The 20,676-nt window shown below is 40.6% G+C and overlaps 1 protein-coding gene across 1 annotated transcript in view; it reads left to right on the forward strand.

Moving 5' to 3' along the window:
- The window catches only part of LOC129831003 (thrombospondin type-1 domain-containing protein 7A-like), a 214,181-nt gene that overhangs the window by 150,517 nt on the left and 42,988 nt on the right, over positions 1 to 20,676 (forward strand). Inside the window, exons 7-13 of the mRNA XM_055893960.1 lie at positions 5,449 to 5,643; positions 8,814 to 9,060; positions 10,855 to 10,970; positions 12,898 to 13,030; positions 13,398 to 13,501; positions 14,798 to 14,992; positions 17,538 to 17,804. Of these exons, the coding sequence (XP_055749935.1) occupies positions 5,449 to 5,643; positions 8,814 to 9,060; positions 10,855 to 10,970; positions 12,898 to 13,030; positions 13,398 to 13,501; positions 14,798 to 14,992; positions 17,538 to 17,804 (1,257 nt within the window). The remainder of the gene's footprint in view (positions 1 to 5,448; positions 5,644 to 8,813; positions 9,061 to 10,854; positions 10,971 to 12,897; positions 13,031 to 13,397; positions 13,502 to 14,797; positions 14,993 to 17,537; positions 17,805 to 20,676) is intronic.

Genomic DNA, 20,676 nt, shown 5'->3' on the forward strand with positions numbered 1-20,676 from the left:
ATCAAAGCCTAATGGATGACAATATGTTCTTAACTAAGACATTAGTATATAAAAAATTCAGAATCCCCTTATTGTATTGGATGCTTTTGCATGTACTTTTAGAGGCCATTCAATACAATGCCAATACGATTACCATCCAAATCAATACAATTAAAACAAAAGCAGTATAGGTCAAAAGAAAATAGACTGACAAAGAAAATGGACGAAATAACAGCGCAGGTAGATGGTAATGGAAACTGTACTATAGAGGAACAAAATAGGTAAGAGGAAAAACAAAAATAATTGGAGGTACTTACTCAAGAACGATCAAGTGTAATGTATAAAAATAAAGCTAATTGGATGGATAATTGTGAAAAATGCACAACATGATGTAAAGCTTTCTTTCCTAATAGTAATAATGTAAAATATACAAATTTACAGAAAGACCTGTGTGAAGGCCAAATTACAGAAGAGGAACTTTTTGAGGCAATTAAATATTTTCAGTCTGGAAAACCACCAAGTATTGATGGTATACCAGTAGAGGTATATCCGTCCTTTTTTGATGTACTCAAAGATCCATTATTATCATGTTTTAATTACTCTTATAAAAATGTAAGACTTCAGGGACTCAACAAGAAGGTTTGATTGTATTACTACTAAAACAGGACTCAGGTGGTAAGTATAAAGATCCAGTCCATTGAAAAATCTGGAGGCCACTTATACTTCACTGTTGTGATGCGAAAATCCTGGAGAAATGCATGAACATAGAATAAAAAAAGTTTTACCAGATATTGTTCATCCTGATCAGACAGTTTTTTTTTTGCATGGACGATATATTGGAGATAATATATGGCAATTACTTGTGACAATTGAACATCAAAGATACAGTACCAAGCCTGGTCTTCATAGCAGATTTTGAAAAGGCGTTTGATAAAGTATGACTAGAATTGATATATAAATGCCTGGATTACTTTCATTTCAGTGAATCTCTTATACAATGGGTTAAAGTTATGTACAGCAACCCCAGATGTAAAATTGTAAATAATGGTTACTTCTCAGAAATTATTGAGCTTTAAGAGGAGTAAAACAAGGCTGTCCGTTGTCTCCATATCTATTTATTATGGCCATTGAAACACTAGCTATTAAAATTAGATCCAACAAGAACTTCAAGGGGATAGAAATCCAGGGGATAAAAACAAAAGTAGCAATGTAGATCCTTGACTCAAGATTTTTCTTTAAGTCCGCAATCTCGATCCCTGCACAGTCTCATTGAAGATCTTGATCACTTTTCTAGCCTCTTTGGACTAAAACCTAATTATGACAAGTGTACCATATTACGTATTGGATCGTAAAAAGACACAGTGTTTACACTACCTTGTAGTTTACCAATAAAATGGGCAGATGGTGAAGCAGACATTCTTGGTATTCACATATCGAAAATATAAAGGAACTTACCACAATCAATTTCAATAGAAAGTTAGCAAAAATAGATAAGATTCTGCAACCATGGAGAGGTAAATACTTGTCTTTTTATGGAAAATCACAATGATTAAATTAAGTATTTGGTCCTATTACAGTTCACTTACTTACTTACTAATCGTGCTGCATAATCCAGACGACTCGTTTTTTAAATCATATGAGCAAAAAATATTTCATTTTCTTTGGAACCCTAAGCCAGACAAAATTGAATGTGCCTATTTATATAATGAATATGAGTTTTGGGGGCTAAAATTATTCAATATAAAACCTTTAAACCTCTCACTAAAAGCTTCATTCATACATAAGTTATACTTAAACCCAAAATTGTTCTCCAGTCGATTATTAAGAAAGGCTCCTCCTTTGTTAAAAAAATGCCTTATTGCCTTTATACAGATTACAACTTCTCATTTCCGACTATTTTAAATGTAATTTTGTTTAAAGTATCGCCCTTTCTTAAACCAGCCATACTAAGCTGGTTACAATTTCAGTTTTATCCTCCAGAAAAGATAGAACAAATATTACAACAAATGTTATGGTTAAACTCAAATATCCTCTACGGGATCGGTGTCCATATCCTTGCTTCAGGTCCTGAGCTACACACAGTTAGATTTGTGTATGTCACTTTAGGCAAAAACGGGTCAGATCCTTAAGAGGATGTACTGATTGATAAAAAAATATTTTAAAGGATTTTTATTATTTTTATTATTATATTTATTAATGATATTATGAATAGAATTGAAGGAGTTATGTCACATATGCAGCTATCAAAAATATATGGGAATGTCTGCTCAATCCAAACTTACAACCAACTGACTGCAGCATTACCACAAAAATGGAGTAGGCAAGTGGAAAAGGGAGAAGGTAGGGAACTTGTTTGCCTGCCTTATTTGAAAGATACATGTCAAATGGTTTTTGAACTGGTACAAAAACACTTTGAATTTTTCAATTTAAATTATTATATACAATTCTTGCCACTAACAGAATGCTATATACAGTTGAAGTTGTAAGTTTACATACACCTTAGCCAAATACATTTAAACTCAGTTTTTCACAATTCCTGACATTTAATCCTAGTAAATATTCCCTGTCTTAGGTCAGTTAGGATCACTACTTCATTTTAAGAATGTGAAATGTCAGAATAATAGTAGAGAGAATTATTTACATCCTGACTGATGGCAGCTCATTCCTGCATAATCAATGCTTGGAGTTTGTCAGAATTTGTGGGTTTTTGTTTGTCCACCCGCCTCTTGAGGATTGACCACATTTTCTCAATCGGATTAAGGTCTGGGGAGTTTCCTGGCCATGGACCCAAAATATTGATGTTTTGTTCCCCGGGCCACTTAGTTATCACTTTTGCCTTATGGCTAAGTGCTCCATCATGCTGGAAAAGGCATTGTTCGTCACCAAACTGTTCCTGGATGGTTAGGAGAAGTTGCTCTCGGAGGATGTGTTGGTACCATTCTTTATTCATTGCTGTGTTCTTAGGCAAAATTGTGAGTGAGCCCACTCCCTTGGCTGAGAATCAACACCACACATGAATGGTCTCAGGATGCTTTACTGTTGGCATGATACAGGACTGATGGTAGCGCTCGCCTTGTCTTCTCCGGACAAGCTTTTTACCGGATGCCCCAAACAATCGGAAAGGGGATTCATAAGAGAAAATGACTTTACCCCAGTCCTCAGCTGTCCAATCCCTGTACCTTTTGCCGAATATCAGTCTGTCCCTGATATTTTTCCTGGAAAGAAGTGGCTTCTTTGCTGCCCTTCTTGACACCAGGCCATCCTCCAAAAGTCTTTTTCCTCACTTTCTTTGCCTCATTTCTCCAGAAAGTTTGATCTTTGTCCCCATGTGCAGTTGCAAACCGTAGTCTGGCTTTTTTATGGCGGTTTTGGAGCAGTGGCTTCTTCCTTGCTGAGCGGCCTTTCAGTTTATGTCGATATAGGACTCGTTTTTACTGTGGATAGAGATACTTTTGTACCTGTTTCCTCCAGCATCTTCACAAGGTCCTTTGCTGTTGTTTTGGGATTGATTTGCACTTTTCGCACCAAAGTACAATCATCTCTAGGAGACAGAACGCGTCTCCTTCCTGAGCGGTATGACGGCTGCGTGGTCCCATGGTGTTTATACTTGTGTACTATTGTTTGTACAGATGAACGTGGTACCTTCAGGCATTTGGAAATTGCTCCCAAGGATGAACCAGACTTGTGGAGGTCTTTTTTTATGAGGTCTTGGCTGATTTCTTTAGATTTTCCCATGATGTCAAGAAAAGAGGCACTGAGTTTGAAGGTAGGCCTTGAAATACATCCACACCTCTAATTGACTCAAATGATGTCAATTAGCCAGAAGCTTCTAAAGTCATGACATCATTTTCTGGAATTTTCCAAGCTGTTTAAAGGCACAGTCAACTTAGTGTATGTAAACTTCTGACCCACTGGAATTGTGATACAGTAAACATTTGTTGGAAAAATTACTTGTGTCATGCACAAAGTAGATGTCCTAACCAACTTGCCAAAACTATAGTTTGTTAACAAGAATTTTGTGGAGTTGTTGAAAAACGAGTGTTAATGACTCCAACCTAAGTGTATGTAAACTTCCGACTTCAACTGTATATTGGGCATACAACAATCTCAGCTCTGTAGATTTTGCTGCGAAGAGACAGAATCACAAGATAATTTATTCTGGTATTGCTCCTATGTAACTTGTTTCTGGTCACAGGTTCAGGAATGGTTAAAAAAAAGTCGATCAATAAATAATATAATAATACTCATAGGAAAGGTTTTCATCTTTAGCTCACAATCTGTGGACACTATAAGATTAGAAAGGTTTAACATGTAAAACATCACAGCACAATTAAAAAATATATGTCACATGGAAACCAAACGAGGGTGGTCTGAGAGTGGCTGAGGGGTGGGATTAAAGAGCTTATGTTTGGTAATGTATTATTGTAATGTGACTGCTTTATATAAAAGTACCATGAATGTAAAATGTGTATGCAAAATGTGTATGTATAATATATGTATATGCAGCAGAAAAGCTTTTAAAAAAATAAAAAGAGATCTGTCCTCCAAAGATGGGGTTGGTGGATGAGTTAATTAAAGAAAATGTAATAAAAAAAGATGACAATGATTCAGTATCTGTTGTCTTAATGTCTGTGTGACACAGTTGGAGATACACAAGGTTTTATCCAGCTAGCTTATGCATTAGAGATGCAGTCATTTGGATATGAGCACATTTTTATTCTATGTACGCTGTCAAAGTCATTATTAAAATATTAAACTAATGCCCCACTGCCTGAGTTCGAATTTAAATTGGTGCAAATATCCACTTTAATTCATATGTTCTTGTTTTGAAATATGTTTTAATTCCCCCTCATGTCTAATGGCTCTGTCGTCTGCCTGAGAAAGCGTACCAATCTTTCATGATGGTGTAAACATTTATCGTAATACCCAATGCGTATTTTCCCTTCAGACTTGGTGAACATGTGGACAAGTATTGTATGTGGTTTGTGTACTCTTATAGGGTTGTCTATTAAACTCCCTCTCTCCTTACATAAGCCAATATCTGGGTTTTATTTATTTATTTTTATTGAGAATAAAGAATAAAGAAGAATAAAGAATAAATTCTTATTTACAATGACAGCCTACACCAGCCAAACCAGAACCAGGACGACTCTGGGCCAAATGTGCGCCGCCCTATGGGACTCCCGATTGCGGCCGGTTGTGATACAGCCCAGGATCGAACCAGGGTTTGTAGTGGTGCCTCTAGCACTGCAATGCAGTGTCTTAGACCGCTGCGCCTCTCGGGAGCTAGGTGTCTATGTGAACAAGTGCGTCAGATCTGATTTTGCAATGTGATTTTGTGGATGATATCGGCACATGATACGGACTGTGTATTGTATTGTATGTGTATGTAACAGATATGGACACCTTCACATTCTAAGTATCCTCAGCTAGCCTCATAATGTGTTTCCTGTCTCCCTGTGCCTCCAGGTGAGTATGTGGACCGCCAGTTATGCCGTGATGCCATCCTGCCCATGCCCATCATCTGTGAGGTGCCTTGCCCCATGGACTGTGTCCTCAGTCCCTGGACCACCTGGTCCCTGTGCTCACACACCTGCTCCGGGAAGAACACAGAGGGAAGGCAGATGAGAGCACGCTCTGTACTGGCCTACAGCGCAGGGGAAGGTGAGACTACAATCACACAACGCACAGCGTCAGACCTGGTCCCAGACCTGTCAGTGTAGTACAGCTGACTCAAATGGTTGTTGTCATGCCAAACATAGGAGTTGACCTATGGGAGTTGGCAAGACCGCACTAACGGATCTAGGACCAGGCCACACAGCATCAGACCGGGGTTCAAATAGTATCTGTTTTCTTCCAAGTACATTGATGATTGATAGAGCCTGTCTGTAGTGTATGTAGCTGGACAGGCTTTTCACTTTTCTATTGGTTCTGTTGCACCAGATGAGCTCAATCATGTGCAGCTAAAATATTGGAAAGATAACATTTTCTTCATTTGATCCCAGGTCTGCACAGCATGCAGGAGAGTATCTGGTATCTCATATGAGGCTGCTGAAGCAAGCATTTCACCATGCCCTCATTCTTTGCTTCTCTCTGCCTCTCTTCTATGTTCCAACAGCCAAATAGTATAAATGATTGTGTATGTTCCTCCTCCACAGCGACTGCTCAGGTTGTAGCCTGGGTTACTGTGATGCAGGGTAAGGTTGTGTGATGTGACATAGTCACAACGAATAACAAGCTTGAATACTGTAGGATATATGGCTGTACAACTCTTTAGAGCTACATTTTCAATGTTTAGGCTCAAAGAATCTGAGCGTTGTTGTGAAGTGCTTGGAGCCCTAGTGCATAGTATTCTTTATTGCACCTTTCACAAATGTATGGATGGTTCCAAAAAAATCATAACCACTTTGCGTTTACCTTCCTTTAAGGTCTATCGCAGGTGCCCAAGGTTCCTGCACTTTTCGGTACTATCATTTCCCATGCCCTTAGAATGCAGTGTTCCCATAGATGTAGTTACTCAGCCCTGTAGATGTTATAAGTTGATGTATGTAGTCAATATATGGCTACCTGCGTACCAATCTATTTCCCCTCACTGCCTGCTCAGCATAATGTTATGCTTGTACTACGTAAAACTTGTACTGACCCTCAACAGCGCAGTGCTAGTAAAGAGAATTCCTTAGTGTTAAGTGCTGTCTGAAACCTGAACGAGAGGAGACTGAAACCCTAAGGAGAAGAGAAGTGTGGAAGGGGGAGTGTGGTCAGTAATGGAACAAGTGCCTCTGGGTTAGAGTCTTACCGTCTAAGCTGTCAGTCACGACCTGAGAACCCATCTCTATACAACCCACTCTAGGCTGTGTGATTGCCTGGCAGTAGATCAGCATGTTGTAGTCTATTTTATAGTCTGCTATGATTTTAACAGTTCCTGTAGATATTGTCCACTGGACCATAGCAAGACATTGATGATAGTCAGATTAATATAATAGTTTGATTAAAATGTTTACATGCTTAGGTAGAAGAACGATTTCCCTAATAATCTTGTTTACATGGACACATCTGAAATCAGGCTAATTGCAGAAAATCGGCAATCAAAATAAACGTTCCACCACAGCTGCCAGGTTATTTCTTGGAAGCATATTTGATTCTGGGTTTGGACATATGAAATATTTATGTGAAAACTACTTCTAAGAAGCATACATTCTGTTATCACACACGCTGATTGAGGACCTCCCAATTCAGGCCCGAAAGCTGACTTGAGAGATGCATAAATTATGAATTGGTCAAATGTTTTGCCTTGTGCCAACATTCAAGTGGTGCGGTGATCTCAAGTTAGACTCTCAGGGAGTAGAGAGAGCATTTTGCAGTCAATTGGAGAAAATAGCAGAATAATAACGACTGGGTAATTGCAACTCAGAGAGAAGTGGGGTTGAGCCCGTGGAGTAATTACAACAGGCCATGTTAGGACGCTTGTAATAATCCTCACAAAGGATTAGCCGAGGTAGCTTGACCCAGTAGTTAAAGTTCTGTTAATAACAACTGTAGGGAGACTTGGCCTTGTTTTACATGTCGTGAAAGGTTATAGGGACTTTGACTCGAAGAGCTCTGTAACGTAACATGGAGGCAGAGGAGGTACTTTATTGTAAAGGATGTAAGAAAACATAATATAACCTCTGCATGATTTTTATGGTTAGAGACCTTTTACAAGACTTGTAAAGAATATAATGGCACTACCAGCAAAGCAGATATTCAATAGTTTTATTAGTAACACTGAAACATTCGAATACGGCTTTACAACGTCATTAATTAACCATAGTACTAATAATGACACAACATACCTGACTAACTAATGTCTCTTGGAGGAAAAAAGTCAATAGCATCCTTTAGAAATGACCCGTTGAAGGACATGCTGCCAAAGGGGCTACGGAGGTCAATTCTAAATCTTCACTGTGTGGCTTTTGAAGACAGAAGCATTTCCCTATGTAAGCTTCATCAGTTTTCCCCTGCTCCACCAATGATTGGCTGATCTTAGTCCTTCTCCAGCATTGAATGGAGGATCGCGGTGGTTATGTCCTTCACTTTCATTGGCTGGTGGATCTCATTGATTGGCCACTGGATCGCATTGATTGGTAATGGTTGACCTTCCCTTCGGGGGTCTGGTATCCCAGCGTGACAGAGCCTGCTAATGTCTGACATCCCATCGTGGTGAGGGGTGGTTAAGGGTCACACACACACAGATACAACACACACACACGACAACGATCTGTGATAGGGGTGGAAAAGGGGTCACATGTGGTCCACCTGGTGTCCAAGATACTGTCAGACCCCGGGTCAACTCATCTCCCTTGTCTCCATCTCCATGACTGCTTTCCCCCAAGGGACAATATTGGTTTATTTAGCTCTGACACTGCTGTACTAATGTTTTTAACCCAATGAGTGGAACCAAAAAGAGAAGTTAATCTTTAGAGCACAAGACACAGATGGATCAATTGAATGGAAGTGGAGAAGGCTTGGATGATCAGAGACAAACAGCTTAACTTACTCACTTTCTCGTTATGTTAAGATGACAACGTTGTCAGCTCAGGCTCAATATTCAGTGCAACTTACGAAGCTTAGCAAATAAACCCTATTGGCTGAGCTGTCTTGTTCCCAGCGAATCAAGGCAAACCACACTCATGTAACTGAGTATTTGTATTTATTAGGTATCCCCATTAGTATCTCCTGTATTTGAATGTGGTGTTTGTGCTTCTGCTTCCTCTTTGGGGTCTTTTTGACAATTGCTGTTGGGGTTTATAGATACGTTTGATTGATTGATAATTTGGTTGTTGTGTGTTTGACAGGCGGGGTCCAGTGCCCCAACAGCAGTGCTCTCCAGGAGGTGCGGAGTTGCAACGACCACCCTTGTACTGTGTACCACTGGCAGACAGGACCCTGGGGACAGTGTATCGAGGACACCTCGGTCCCCTCTGCCAACTCCACAGGGGCTCGGGCCGGAGTTGGGGGAGGGGACTCCTCATGCTCTGTGGGGATGCAGACACGGAAGGTCATCTGTGTACGGGTCAATGTGGGACAGGTGCCACCCAAAAAGTAAGAGTCTCTCCTTCAAAATAAGAGTTTATTTTTTCTAAGTAAGAGTTCCACCTTCAAAATAAAAATAATAATAATACTTGGTATTTATATAGCGCTTTATTAGCACCCAAAGTTGTAAGAGTAAAAGTTTTTCCTTCAAAAAGATAACTGAATACCAACATAAGTAGTATATGAATATAATATTTGTGTAAAGTGAGAGAGGAATATTTTTGTTCAAGCAAATTACAGAAAGTAAATGTGAGTAGAACGGTTATGCTTAGGCTGATTTGGCATACTACGTATGCAGGGTTCAATAAGCCTTTGCTAAGCATAAATCAAAGCACGAAAGCACAGAGCATTTGTCCCAGTATCTGTCCATGGAAGGAACAAAATCCTATTGTTATCACTGTCTGACTGGCTGCATAGCTGTAAGCTGATGGGTTCCCTGACAGGTTTCTGCCTAGGTTCCAGACATTTGTTTTAAAGCATCTGGGTTCTCCCTCCCTACCACCCTTAGGGCATCTTAGGGACATGAATTATATTGAATTATCTATTTATTTATTCAGCTTTAATAGAAGCATTATTCTGGCAGGATAAGCTGGAGCTACTAGGCTGACTGGGGAAGGGCTAGATCCCATGCTGGGTATGGAAATGAGCCTCGGACAGTTTTATTTCAGCAGTTTCTGATTCTCCCATCCAGGGTTTTATTTTACCCAGCTACCATTTCACACTAGCGCACAATGCTGCTCATAGTTACAGCTGCTGAACTACTATCACTTAATACATGACACATAACTTAACGCACCCACTAGGTTTGGGACAATATAATATACCATGATATATACTAATATACTATGATATCAAATAATGAAATCGTATAATGTCATGACTGTAACGGGTATCATATGCTAATGAGTTCATTACCATTTAGAACATGAACAAGTTAACACTGTTACAGGGGGGATATGATATTCAAAGCAATGTACAGTAGGGGCTCAATCTGCAGCCCTAAAACCAATGATTCACAATATACTGGGAGAATCCCTGCAGCATTCCTTATACCAATGATATATACCGGAAGCGGTGATATTATTTTGACCAGACAAATAAGCATTCGTTAACAGAAGCGGTATATGCACACATCTCGACACATTTAGATTTTGACACATTTAAGCACTGTCACGGCCGTCAAAGAGAGGAGACCAAGGTGCAGTGTGGGATGCGTACATACTAATTTATTTAAAGAACGAACACTAAACAAACTAACAAAATAACAAACAAACCCACAAAACTACCCACAAAACCTAAATGGAAAATGACAACTATAAACAGCTGACTCTGATTGGGAACCAATTCTGGCCACCATAAACCTACATTACCTAGACATACAAAATCCCCATAGATAAACAAAAACCCTAGACAAGACAAAAACACACATACCCACCCTCGTCACACCCTGACCTGACCAAAATAACACAGAAAATATAGAAAACTAAGGTCAGGGCGTGACAAGCACCCCATCCTCAGCTGAACACAGCGCAGTATGGTTATTTTGGCTCTATCATGTGTCTGTGCATATGCATCTAGCACAGGGGAGTCAAACTTATTCCATGGAGGGCCTAGAGTCTGCTGGTTTTAGTTTTTTTCCTTTCAATTAAGACTTAGACAACTAGGTGAGGGGAGTTCCTTACTAATTAGTGACCTTAATTCATCAATCAAGTACAAGGGAGGAGCAAAAACCTGCAGACACTCGGCCCTCCGTGGGATGAGTTTGACAAGTGATCTAGATGATGTGATTTCATGTAATTTCAGGTGTCCGGAGAGTATTCGTCCTGAGACAGTCAGGCCTTGCCTCCTGCCATGTAAAAGAGACTGCAGCGTCACCCCCTACAGCGACTGGAGCGCCTGCCCTGCCACATGCAAAGCAGGTACCTACTAGCCTTCTCAACATTCTCAAGAATACACAGATATAAAACAATGTACATCCTCTCAACACACTCAAGTACAGACATATGTTGTTTGTTGTCTATGGCAAAAATGCAATTATGTCAAGAGATGTACAATATGCCAAGCAGGTACAGCCTATTATTCTCAAGTATACATTACAGTACACACAGATACAGAGCAGTCTGTCCATGGCAAAAATGCTCAAGAGATGTAGCCATGCCATGTGGTTTTGAGAAGAGCACGCGCTTCAAAGCATTTGAAGGAATTTCTTACAACAGAGAATGCTAAATAATAGTGGGTCTGTCGTTAAGTGTTTGCTTTCTGGTTTCGACAGGCCCGACAAATCTGATAAAAAAAACACTTGCACCGTTATGGAATGGTTACTCTTCTCCTCATCAAATGTTTCAGTTTGAGCTGAGAAAATAATTAGCTAAGTCAGAACCATAACAGGAACCAACGAACGCGCATTGTTGCTTGGCAACATTTTTCTATATCGAGAACTAGTACAAATGCAGCTAATAAGCAAAAAGTGCCGTGTCATTTATGAAGCCATTTGCCCGCACTGCAACAACCTCTTTGTGAGCTAGAACACACTTGTTAGGATACATGTTTCTGTGATTTCCATTTCCCCGGAGTGAGTGTTATATTCATGAAATACTTGACATGATTACTCTACAGAAACATCTGCAATAGAAATACTTTATAGAGTCTAAAGAACAGTCCCTGGGCTTGTTTTCCTAGTCTTCTATCCTTTAATCTGTCTCTGCTAGTAATCTTGCTGGTATTATTTCACATTTGGCACACAGGTCATCTGGCTTTACTATGAGTATATGGTCATGGATTTATCCTTCTCCAATGAGAAGGAGCTAGCTACTGCAGCTAGCTATCTCTATGGATCCTACATTGCAACATGGATATGGCCACTGTAATGTGATCCTGATAGAGATATGGATTACTGCCTGTACTGTATATAGCTTAGACATGTGACCCGTTCCAGGAAACTAGGCGTATGTCGGAAGTCCCGACTTCATAGGAGAGCCGTTTGAATGGATTTTTTTTTTTTTTTTATCAACATTTTTATCTGGACACTTTCTGTTTACCTCGAATTTTTCCTTATTGTAGGTTACTACTTTTACCACTTTTAATCTTAATCTTTACTTCTCACTGTTTAGCACATGACCTCACATGTGAATCCTTAAAGAGATGGGTGGGGCTGGTTTAAGAGGGTGTGAACAATGCTGAATGGGTGTAGACAAAGGAGAGCTCTCCAGTAGGTACCAAAACATTCTAAGGCCCTTTTCTCAAAAGTGAGTTTACAAGTTTATCAACTTTCAACTTTCAAAAACCTTCCTATTGTTCCTCAAAAATGCGGTGTATGTTATACCATTTTGTAGCTTTGCGTCTCTACTTTTTGCCAATGTAAAAAAATCTAATTTCTAATAAGACCAAATCCAGGTGGTGAGTCACATATGGACTTCCTGTAGTAAGGACAATATAACCTCACTGAGGTGGGTGGACACTAGCACATAAGAGAAGCCCATATCAGTCAATATCCCATACTTGATTGCATTACCTTCTCTCAGAACTGGTCAGGAAAGTACAGATCTTCTGTAGAACACTAACCTAGAGACAGCTGGGAATCAACTGTGCTCCTTCATTATGTTTCATTGTTGAGCAAGGTTAATGACACACAGCTGCTAAAAGTCAACAGCAAACGAAACACACTTGTTTTACAAGGACCTTTTCAAGGAACTGTGATTTGCATTTCTCAAGTACGTAACAGGCATTCATCATAATCATTTTACACTTCCAGGCCCAATGGAAGTTGCTTGAGTGCTGCTGTTATTGTCTCTGTCTATTGATTCTGACAGTGTGTGAATAAAGTGCTTTTCTATTGGTTTTTATAAGGCGGCAACGCGAAAAGGAAACAGAACAGGAAACGCATCATCATCCAGCTGCCGGCCAATGGGGGACAGGACTGTCCGGAGGTGTTGGCTCAGGAGAGAGACTGTGAGGTGCCGTCTGTCTGTCTGGGATACAGGTAAGGCTCCATCACCATCCAAAACCACTCTACTCACTATGTAGTCTCTCTTGACTAAAGAGGAGTCAAGTTAACTACTATTTTAGAAAAAAAGGTGCTATCTGGAACCTAAAATGGTTATTCAGCTGTCCCCATAGGAGAACCCTTTGAAGAACCATTATTGGTTCTAGGTTGAACCCTTTTGAGTTCCATGTATAACTCTTTGCACAGATAATTTAAATGAAACCCAAAAGGGTTATACCTGAACCAAAAACGGTTATCCTATGGGGACAGCCAAATAACCCTTTGGAAGCCTTTTTTCTCTGAGTGTAGAGCAAGACTTTGCCTCTCAAGATGACTGAGCTGTGTTCTGTTTCTTGTATTGCAGGTGGAAGACACACAAGTGGCGGCGATGCCAGTTGGTTCCCTGGTCCGTGCGTCAGGACAGTCCTGGAGCTGTGGAGACCTGTGGGCCTGGGCTGCAGGCTAGAGGTGAGCAACAAAATATTGCATGCACTAGCTACTCCATTTGATTCTGGGGACGAAGTGTTCAAATCTGTACTGCCGTAAATAGTAGAAAAGACACGAGAGACACCCATAATCTGGTAACTATTGGATACAGGTAGATACAGACACTTCTAAGGGTTCAGACTTGGTCGCATTCATACAGTCTTTCAAATACTTTCAAATATTAGAGTTGTGCTTGATTTAACATGTTAACTTGCATGGTACTGATGAAGTTGTGGGATTGTTGATGTGATCACGTGTATCCGTCCGACTCCCTGAAAGAGCGCGGGACAGGGGAGTGAGGCATCAAAGTAACACCTTGGGCTGCATGCATCTTTCATCTCCTTCTAGATGTTACACTGGGACTCAGAGGAGGATGTGAAGGTTAAATAACCTCTATCCAAACCTGTTCCCTCTAGCCGTACCAGGCGTGGATTATTTACATTAAGGTTCAAACACAAAATGTCCATTCCGGTGGATTGCTTTGTGTTGAGCTTCACATAGCGTGGCAACAATGCATCTATCTGACTTCAATTTACAAAATGGCGCCAGTCAGTGAATTGAAGGCAGAGAGTTCATCTTCCACTCCTTGCACCAGACCTCTATTAGCATCTTGAAGATGGTAGAAGGCCATTATCTGATCAGATGATGAGCACTTTTCAACCTTCGTCTTCACACTTCACATTAGGCCCCATTACCTGTAATGGTATATGTGTAGAAATTGACGCAGGTGGAGAGACAATTCAATACAGAGCTCTTACTCCTCCTCACTCAATGCTATCTGGTCTGTTTGGGTGGGAAAGTCAATAGACATTACACTATGTGCAGTTTCATCACTTACCCTTGTTCTCACCTCTGTGTGTGTTTCTAACTGAGAGAACCAGAGACAGAGAGTGCGCATGAAATTGAACCCTATTCCCTACATTGTGCACTAATTTGGACTAGATCACTACAGCAAATAGGGTGCAATTTGGAATACAATGTAGTGAGTCACACCACCTAGCAATGAGTCATTCCAGATCGCACAGTGACAGTACTGTAGGTTAATCATCACTTAAAACACTTTCAGGTCTTGATCACATGTGATGGGACTGTCGTGTTTACCTCCAAATGCAGCCAAAGTGCATTAGCCAAATGAGATTGAGCCAGCAATAAAAAGTGGCCAACGTGTACCAAAGCTTCCTGCCTCACACCATCCCAACCTCCACCACCACATCATTCTTCTTTCTTTCTTTCTTTCTTTCTTTCTTTCTTTCTTTCTTTCTTTCTGTCTTTCTATAGCTGTCTCATGTCGGAAGCAAGATGGGGGTCAAGCGGACATGGGAGCATGTCTGAAGTTTGCCAGCTCCATGCCCTCTCTGACCCAGCCCTGCCAGCTCCCATGCCAGGACGACTGCCAGCTAACCACCTGGTCCAAGTTCTCTTCCTGTACACAGGACTGTGTGGGCGTCAAGACCCGCAAGAGGATGCTAGTGGGTGAGTGGACTGGAGTAGGCCGTACACATACAGTAAACTAACTAACTTAGTCCTCTTTGTCTCTGGAGGGGCACAATGTAACTGGAGTCTGTATTTGGCTACAGCTTGCAAGTACAGTAGAAGTCATCCCTAAATACTGATACAGGCTCAGATATTTGAATTTCTTTCATCCCCTTAATGGTTAAGGTTAGTATGAGGGTTAGATCCTATTTCATCTGATCCTGTAGCTCTGTTAACTTCTACTTGGTACTCATCCCGGATCCGGGAGCACCCTCATCAGTAAAAAAGCTGACTAGCATAGCCTAGCATAGCGCCACAAGTAAATACTAGCATCTAAATATCATGAAATCACAAGTCCAAGACACCAGATAGAAGATACAAATCTTGTGAATCCAGCCATCATTTCCGATTTTTAAAATGTTTTACAGGGTAAGCACAATATGTATTTCTATTAGCTAACCACGATAGCAAAAGACCCAACTGCATATTTTCACAATTTTTTTACTGCATAGGTAGCTATCACAAATTCGACCAAATAAAGATATAAATAGTCACTTACCAAGAAACAACTTAATCAGATGACAGTCTGATAACAGATTTATTGTATAGCATATGTTTGTTCGAAAAATGTGCATATTTCAGGTATAAATCATAGTTTTACATTGCAGCCACCATCACAAAATCTCACCAAAGCAGCTAGAATAACTACAGAAACCAACGTGAAATACCTAAATACTCATCATAAAACATTTATGAAAAATACAAGGTGTATAGCAAATGAAAGACAAACATCTTGTGAATCCAGCCATTATTTCAGATTTTTTAAGTGTTACAGCGAAAACACAATATAGCATTATATTAGCTTACTACAATAGCCTACCACACAACCGCATTCATTCAAGGCACGTTAGCGATAGCGAATAAACCAGCAAAAGATATACATTTTTTCACTAACCTTCTCAAACTTCATCAGATGACAGTCCTATAACATCATATTACACAATACATATGGTTTGTTCGAAAATGTGCATATTTAGCAATACAATTCGTGGTTGAACAATGTGAATACGTAGCCAAACTGCACAAAATAATCCGGATATATTTCTGACACTCACATCATCTAATCAAATAACTAATCATAAACTTAACAAAAAAATACAGGTTGGACAGCAAATGAAAGATACACTAGTTCTTAATGCAACCGCTGTGTTAGATTTTTTAAAATAACTTTAGTACGACATACAGCTTACGTTATAGCGAGACAGCGCCCGAAATCTGGGTGGAATATACGTCTAAACATTTTCGACAGAAATACGAAATAACATCATAAATTGTTCCTACTTTTGATGATCTTCCATCAGAATCTTGTACAAGGGGTCCTTTGTCCAGAATAATCGTTGTTTGGTTGTAGAATGCCCTTTTCATCTGTAGAACGCTAGCAAACGCTAGCCATGCGACACAGAAGTGTCCAACTCACCAGAACGCATAACAAAGAAAATACGAAAATCGGAATAAACTGATATAAACTGATATAAGTCGGTTTAATATAACTAGTTGATGATGTTTTTAACACATATATCAAATAAAATCAGAGCCGGATATATCTAACGCCTATAACGAAAGCTTTTCAGAACGCAATCCAGGGGTCCCCTTCGCCCCATGCAGAATAAAGGAAAGAGTGGTCGCGTCATTCCAACAGGTCTTGTTCGGCCTTAGATAGAGCTGTACACCCCATTCCAACTCTCACTGCCTACTGACATCTAGTGGAAGGCGTATGCAGTGCATGTAGACCCATAGATTCCATACAAATTGATAGGCTGACCCTGGAACAGAGCCCCCGATTTCAGATTTCTCACTTCCTGACAGGAAGTTTGCTGCAAAATGAGTTTTACTCACAGATATAATTCAAACGGTTTTAGAAACTAGAGAGTGTTTTCTATCCAATAGTAATAACAATATGCATATTGTACGAGCAAGAATTGAGTACGAGGCAGTTTAAGTACTTGCCATGACTTTGATGTTACGTTTCCAGAGCGAGTGAGACAGTATCACCGCTTAGTCGGATGCCGGTGTCACAAATCTCCATGGTATGCCTTGAGGTCAGTTGAATTTATAGCCTAAAGGATTATATAGGATAAGTCTATAGGACCCTGGGATTCTTCAGATTCTTTAGGATAAGCTCATGTTGCTAGAAGTGACTCTTATCGAAACAAACAAATATTTTCACATGGTCCAAACAAATATGTTCATGTTGCGTTTTCACCTGGTCCTAGATAGTGGAGATAGAGTAAAAACATATATGATAATCTCTATCCTTAATCTGGATCCAGGATACCGGCTTTTTAAAACGTTCATTTCAATTCTGGACAGATCATTTGGCAGCCAATGCGGAATGACCCTATTCTGGGCTCTCACCAGTTCAAACGATGACCAGTCGGTATGTGCTGTTCTCCGGCAGGCCCGGAGCTGTGATTTAGACATAGGCCGACTGCATATCAGTTTTTATTGATCGCCTTTCCCACCTTCCTCCCTTCACTCTTCCCAGGAAAGAGCAAAAAGCAAGACCAGTGTAAGAACAACCAGGTCTACCCCCTCAGTGAGATCCAGTACTGCCCCTGTAACAAGTACAACGCCCAGCCCGTGGGGAACTGGTCGGACTGCATCCTGCCTGAGGGTGGGCGCGTGGAGGGCCAGCTGGGCATGAAGGTCCAAGGGGACATCAAGGAGTGTGGCCAGGGCTACCGCTACCAGGCCATGGTGTGTTACGACCAGGACAACAGGCTGGTGGAGACGTCACGGTGCAACAGCCACGGTGAGTCCTAAAGGCGTCTCACCAACATCCTATTATTGTTCATGTCTATAAGCAGGAAGTCACCTCGCTATGAATGATGATGTTATGTTGGTTAGTCTACCTTTGTCATGGTGCAACAGCTACGGTGAGTCAACCTCTACCATCTCTCATTAACTCACTTAAAGTTGTATGCATTAAACATAGTCACTGTGATTCATACAAGGAGTCTGAATTTCCAATGAAAGGCATGCTCAGTGATATGACATCATCATACACAGTGGGCCATTTCCTGTTACAGAAAACAACAATGATCAGTGTAGAGAAATACAAGACGATGCAATTGGAAGCACTTTGGTTGTGGTCTTTGGAATTCTCATCAATTTGTTACAATCCCTTATTGAATACATTTAGAGAACATTGTTTCATTGTTCTCTCCATCAAGAGAATAATTATTCGATCATTTACATACGTGTTCTATTGATTCGGCTCCGTTCGACCTAATTTGATGTCAGACTGTTAGTGCAGAGTTTCTCTCATCTCACTGTCCGTTTCAGCATCCCTTGATTGTAAATTCAATAGAGAACAAATCAATGTGGTAACGGAGAGGATGCAGGATGCAGTCGCTCCGCCCCTAGCCCAAATCTGTCAGAGGAACATCAATCAAATTTCAATCTAATTTATTTATAAAGCCCTATTTACACCAGCAGATGTCACAAAGTGCTGATACAGAAACCCAGCCTAAAACCCCAAACAGCAAGCAATGCAGACGTAGAACATCAGATCTGCTTTCTTCCCAAAGTATTAGCATTCAGGAATACACAGCAGCATCGCCATCCAACTAATGCAGAGAAGAAATGTAGGAATCATAGTGCTGTCGTATCTTCCATGTTAACCCGAGAAAGACGCAGCGCTTTATCAAAGTGTTTGTTCTCTGTATAAACCCATGCCTGTGAATCATAGCTTCACTTGCAGTATGGGGCCTGTGGTGTGGTTGATGGTGTAGAACTGTGACGTCATGAGACGTCACAAGCAATTGCTATTGCTGTACTCTGGCTATTGCTATTGTATGTGTAGCTCTCCAACACCACTCTGCCTTAGACGTCACACTAAGATTCCGGTGCCTTTTTTCCCAGCTTAAGCAACCATAGGAGATCAGGGAAGGTGCTATAGCTACACAAGTCACTGGTATTGTAGATCTATTGCTCCAACACCACTATCAACCTACCTGGTTGGCTCCCACACGTGCTATGGATTAAATTATATAATAATTTATTGTATTATCATTACAAACAAAAAATTGAAAATAAGTTATATTAAAAAACATTCAAATACATTAAAAGGTATATAGTTACCTACAGTGCCTTGCAAAAGTATTCCTCCCCCTTGGCGTTTTTACTATTTTGTTGCAATACAACCTGTAATTTAAATGGATTCTTATTTGGATTTCATGTAATGGACATACACAAAATAGTCCAAATTGGTGAGGTGAATGAAAAAAAAGTAGCTTGCTTCAAAAAATGCAAAAAAATTATAATTGGAAAAGTGGTGTGTGCGCATGAATTCACCCTCTTTGCTATGTAGCCCCTAAATATGATCTGGTGCGACCAATTCACTTCAGAAGTCACATAATTAGTTAAATAATGTCCACCTGTGTGCAATCTAACTGTCACATGATCTTTTCCATGATCTCAGTATATATACACCTGTTCTGAAAAGCCCCCGAGTCTGCAACAGCACTAAGCAAGCGGCACCATGAAGATCAAGGAGCTCTCCAAACAGCTCAGGGACAAAGTTGTGGAGAAGTACAGATCAGGGTTGGGTTAAAAAAAAATCCAAAACTTTGAACATTCAACGTAGCACCATTAAATCCATTATTAAAAAATGGAAAGAATATGGTGCCACAACAAACTTGCCAAGAGAGGGCCACCCACCAAAACTCAGGCAAGGAGGGCATTAATCGGAGGCAACAAAGAGACCAAAGATAACCCTGAAGGAGCTGCAAAGCCCCACAGTGGAGATTGGAGTATCTGTCCATAGGACCACTTTAAGCCGTACACTCCACAAAGCTGGGCTTTACGGAAGAGTGGCCAGAAAAAAATATTGCTTCAAGAAAAAAATAAGCAAACACGTTTGGTGTTCGCCAAAAGGCATGTGGGAAACTCCCCAAACATATGGAAGAAGGTACTCTGGTCAGATGAGACTACAATTGAGCTTTTTGGCCATCAAGGAAAACACTATGTCTGGCTCAATCCCAACACCTCTCATCAGCCCGAGAACACCATCCCCACAGTGAGGCATGGTGGTGGCAGCATCATGTTGTGGGGATGTTTTTCATCTGGTGGGAGTGGGAAACTGGTCAGAGTTGAAGGAATGATGGATGGCGCTAAATACAGGGAAATTCTTGAGGGACACCGGTTTCAGTCTTCCAGAGAGTTGAGACTGGGACGTAGGTTCACCTTCCAGCAGGGGAATGACCCTAAGCATACTGCTAATGCAACACTTGAGTGGTTTAAGGGGAAACATATAAATGTCTTGGAATGGCCTAGTCAAAGCCCAGACCTCAATCCAATTGAGAATCTGTGGTATGACTTAACGATAGCTGTCCACCAGCGGAACCCATCCAACTTGAAGGAGCTGGAGCAGTTTTGCCTTGTAGAATGGGCAAGAATCCCAGTGGCTAGATGTACCAAGCTTATAGAGACATACCCCAAGAGACTTGCCGCTGTTATTGCTGCAAAAGGTGACTCTACAAAGTATTGACTTCGAGGGGGGGGGGGTTGAATAGTTATGCACGCTCAAGTTTTTGTTGTCTTATTTCTTGTTTGTTTCACAATAAAACATATTTTGCATCTTCAAAGTGGTAGGCATGTTGTGTAAATCAAATGATACAAAC

The sequence above is a fragment of the Salvelinus fontinalis genome, chromosome 32, assembly GCF_029448725.1.
Source record: "Salvelinus fontinalis isolate EN_2023a chromosome 32, ASM2944872v1, whole genome shotgun sequence".
NCBI lineage: Eukaryota > Metazoa > Chordata > Actinopteri > Salmoniformes > Salmonidae > Salvelinus > Salvelinus fontinalis.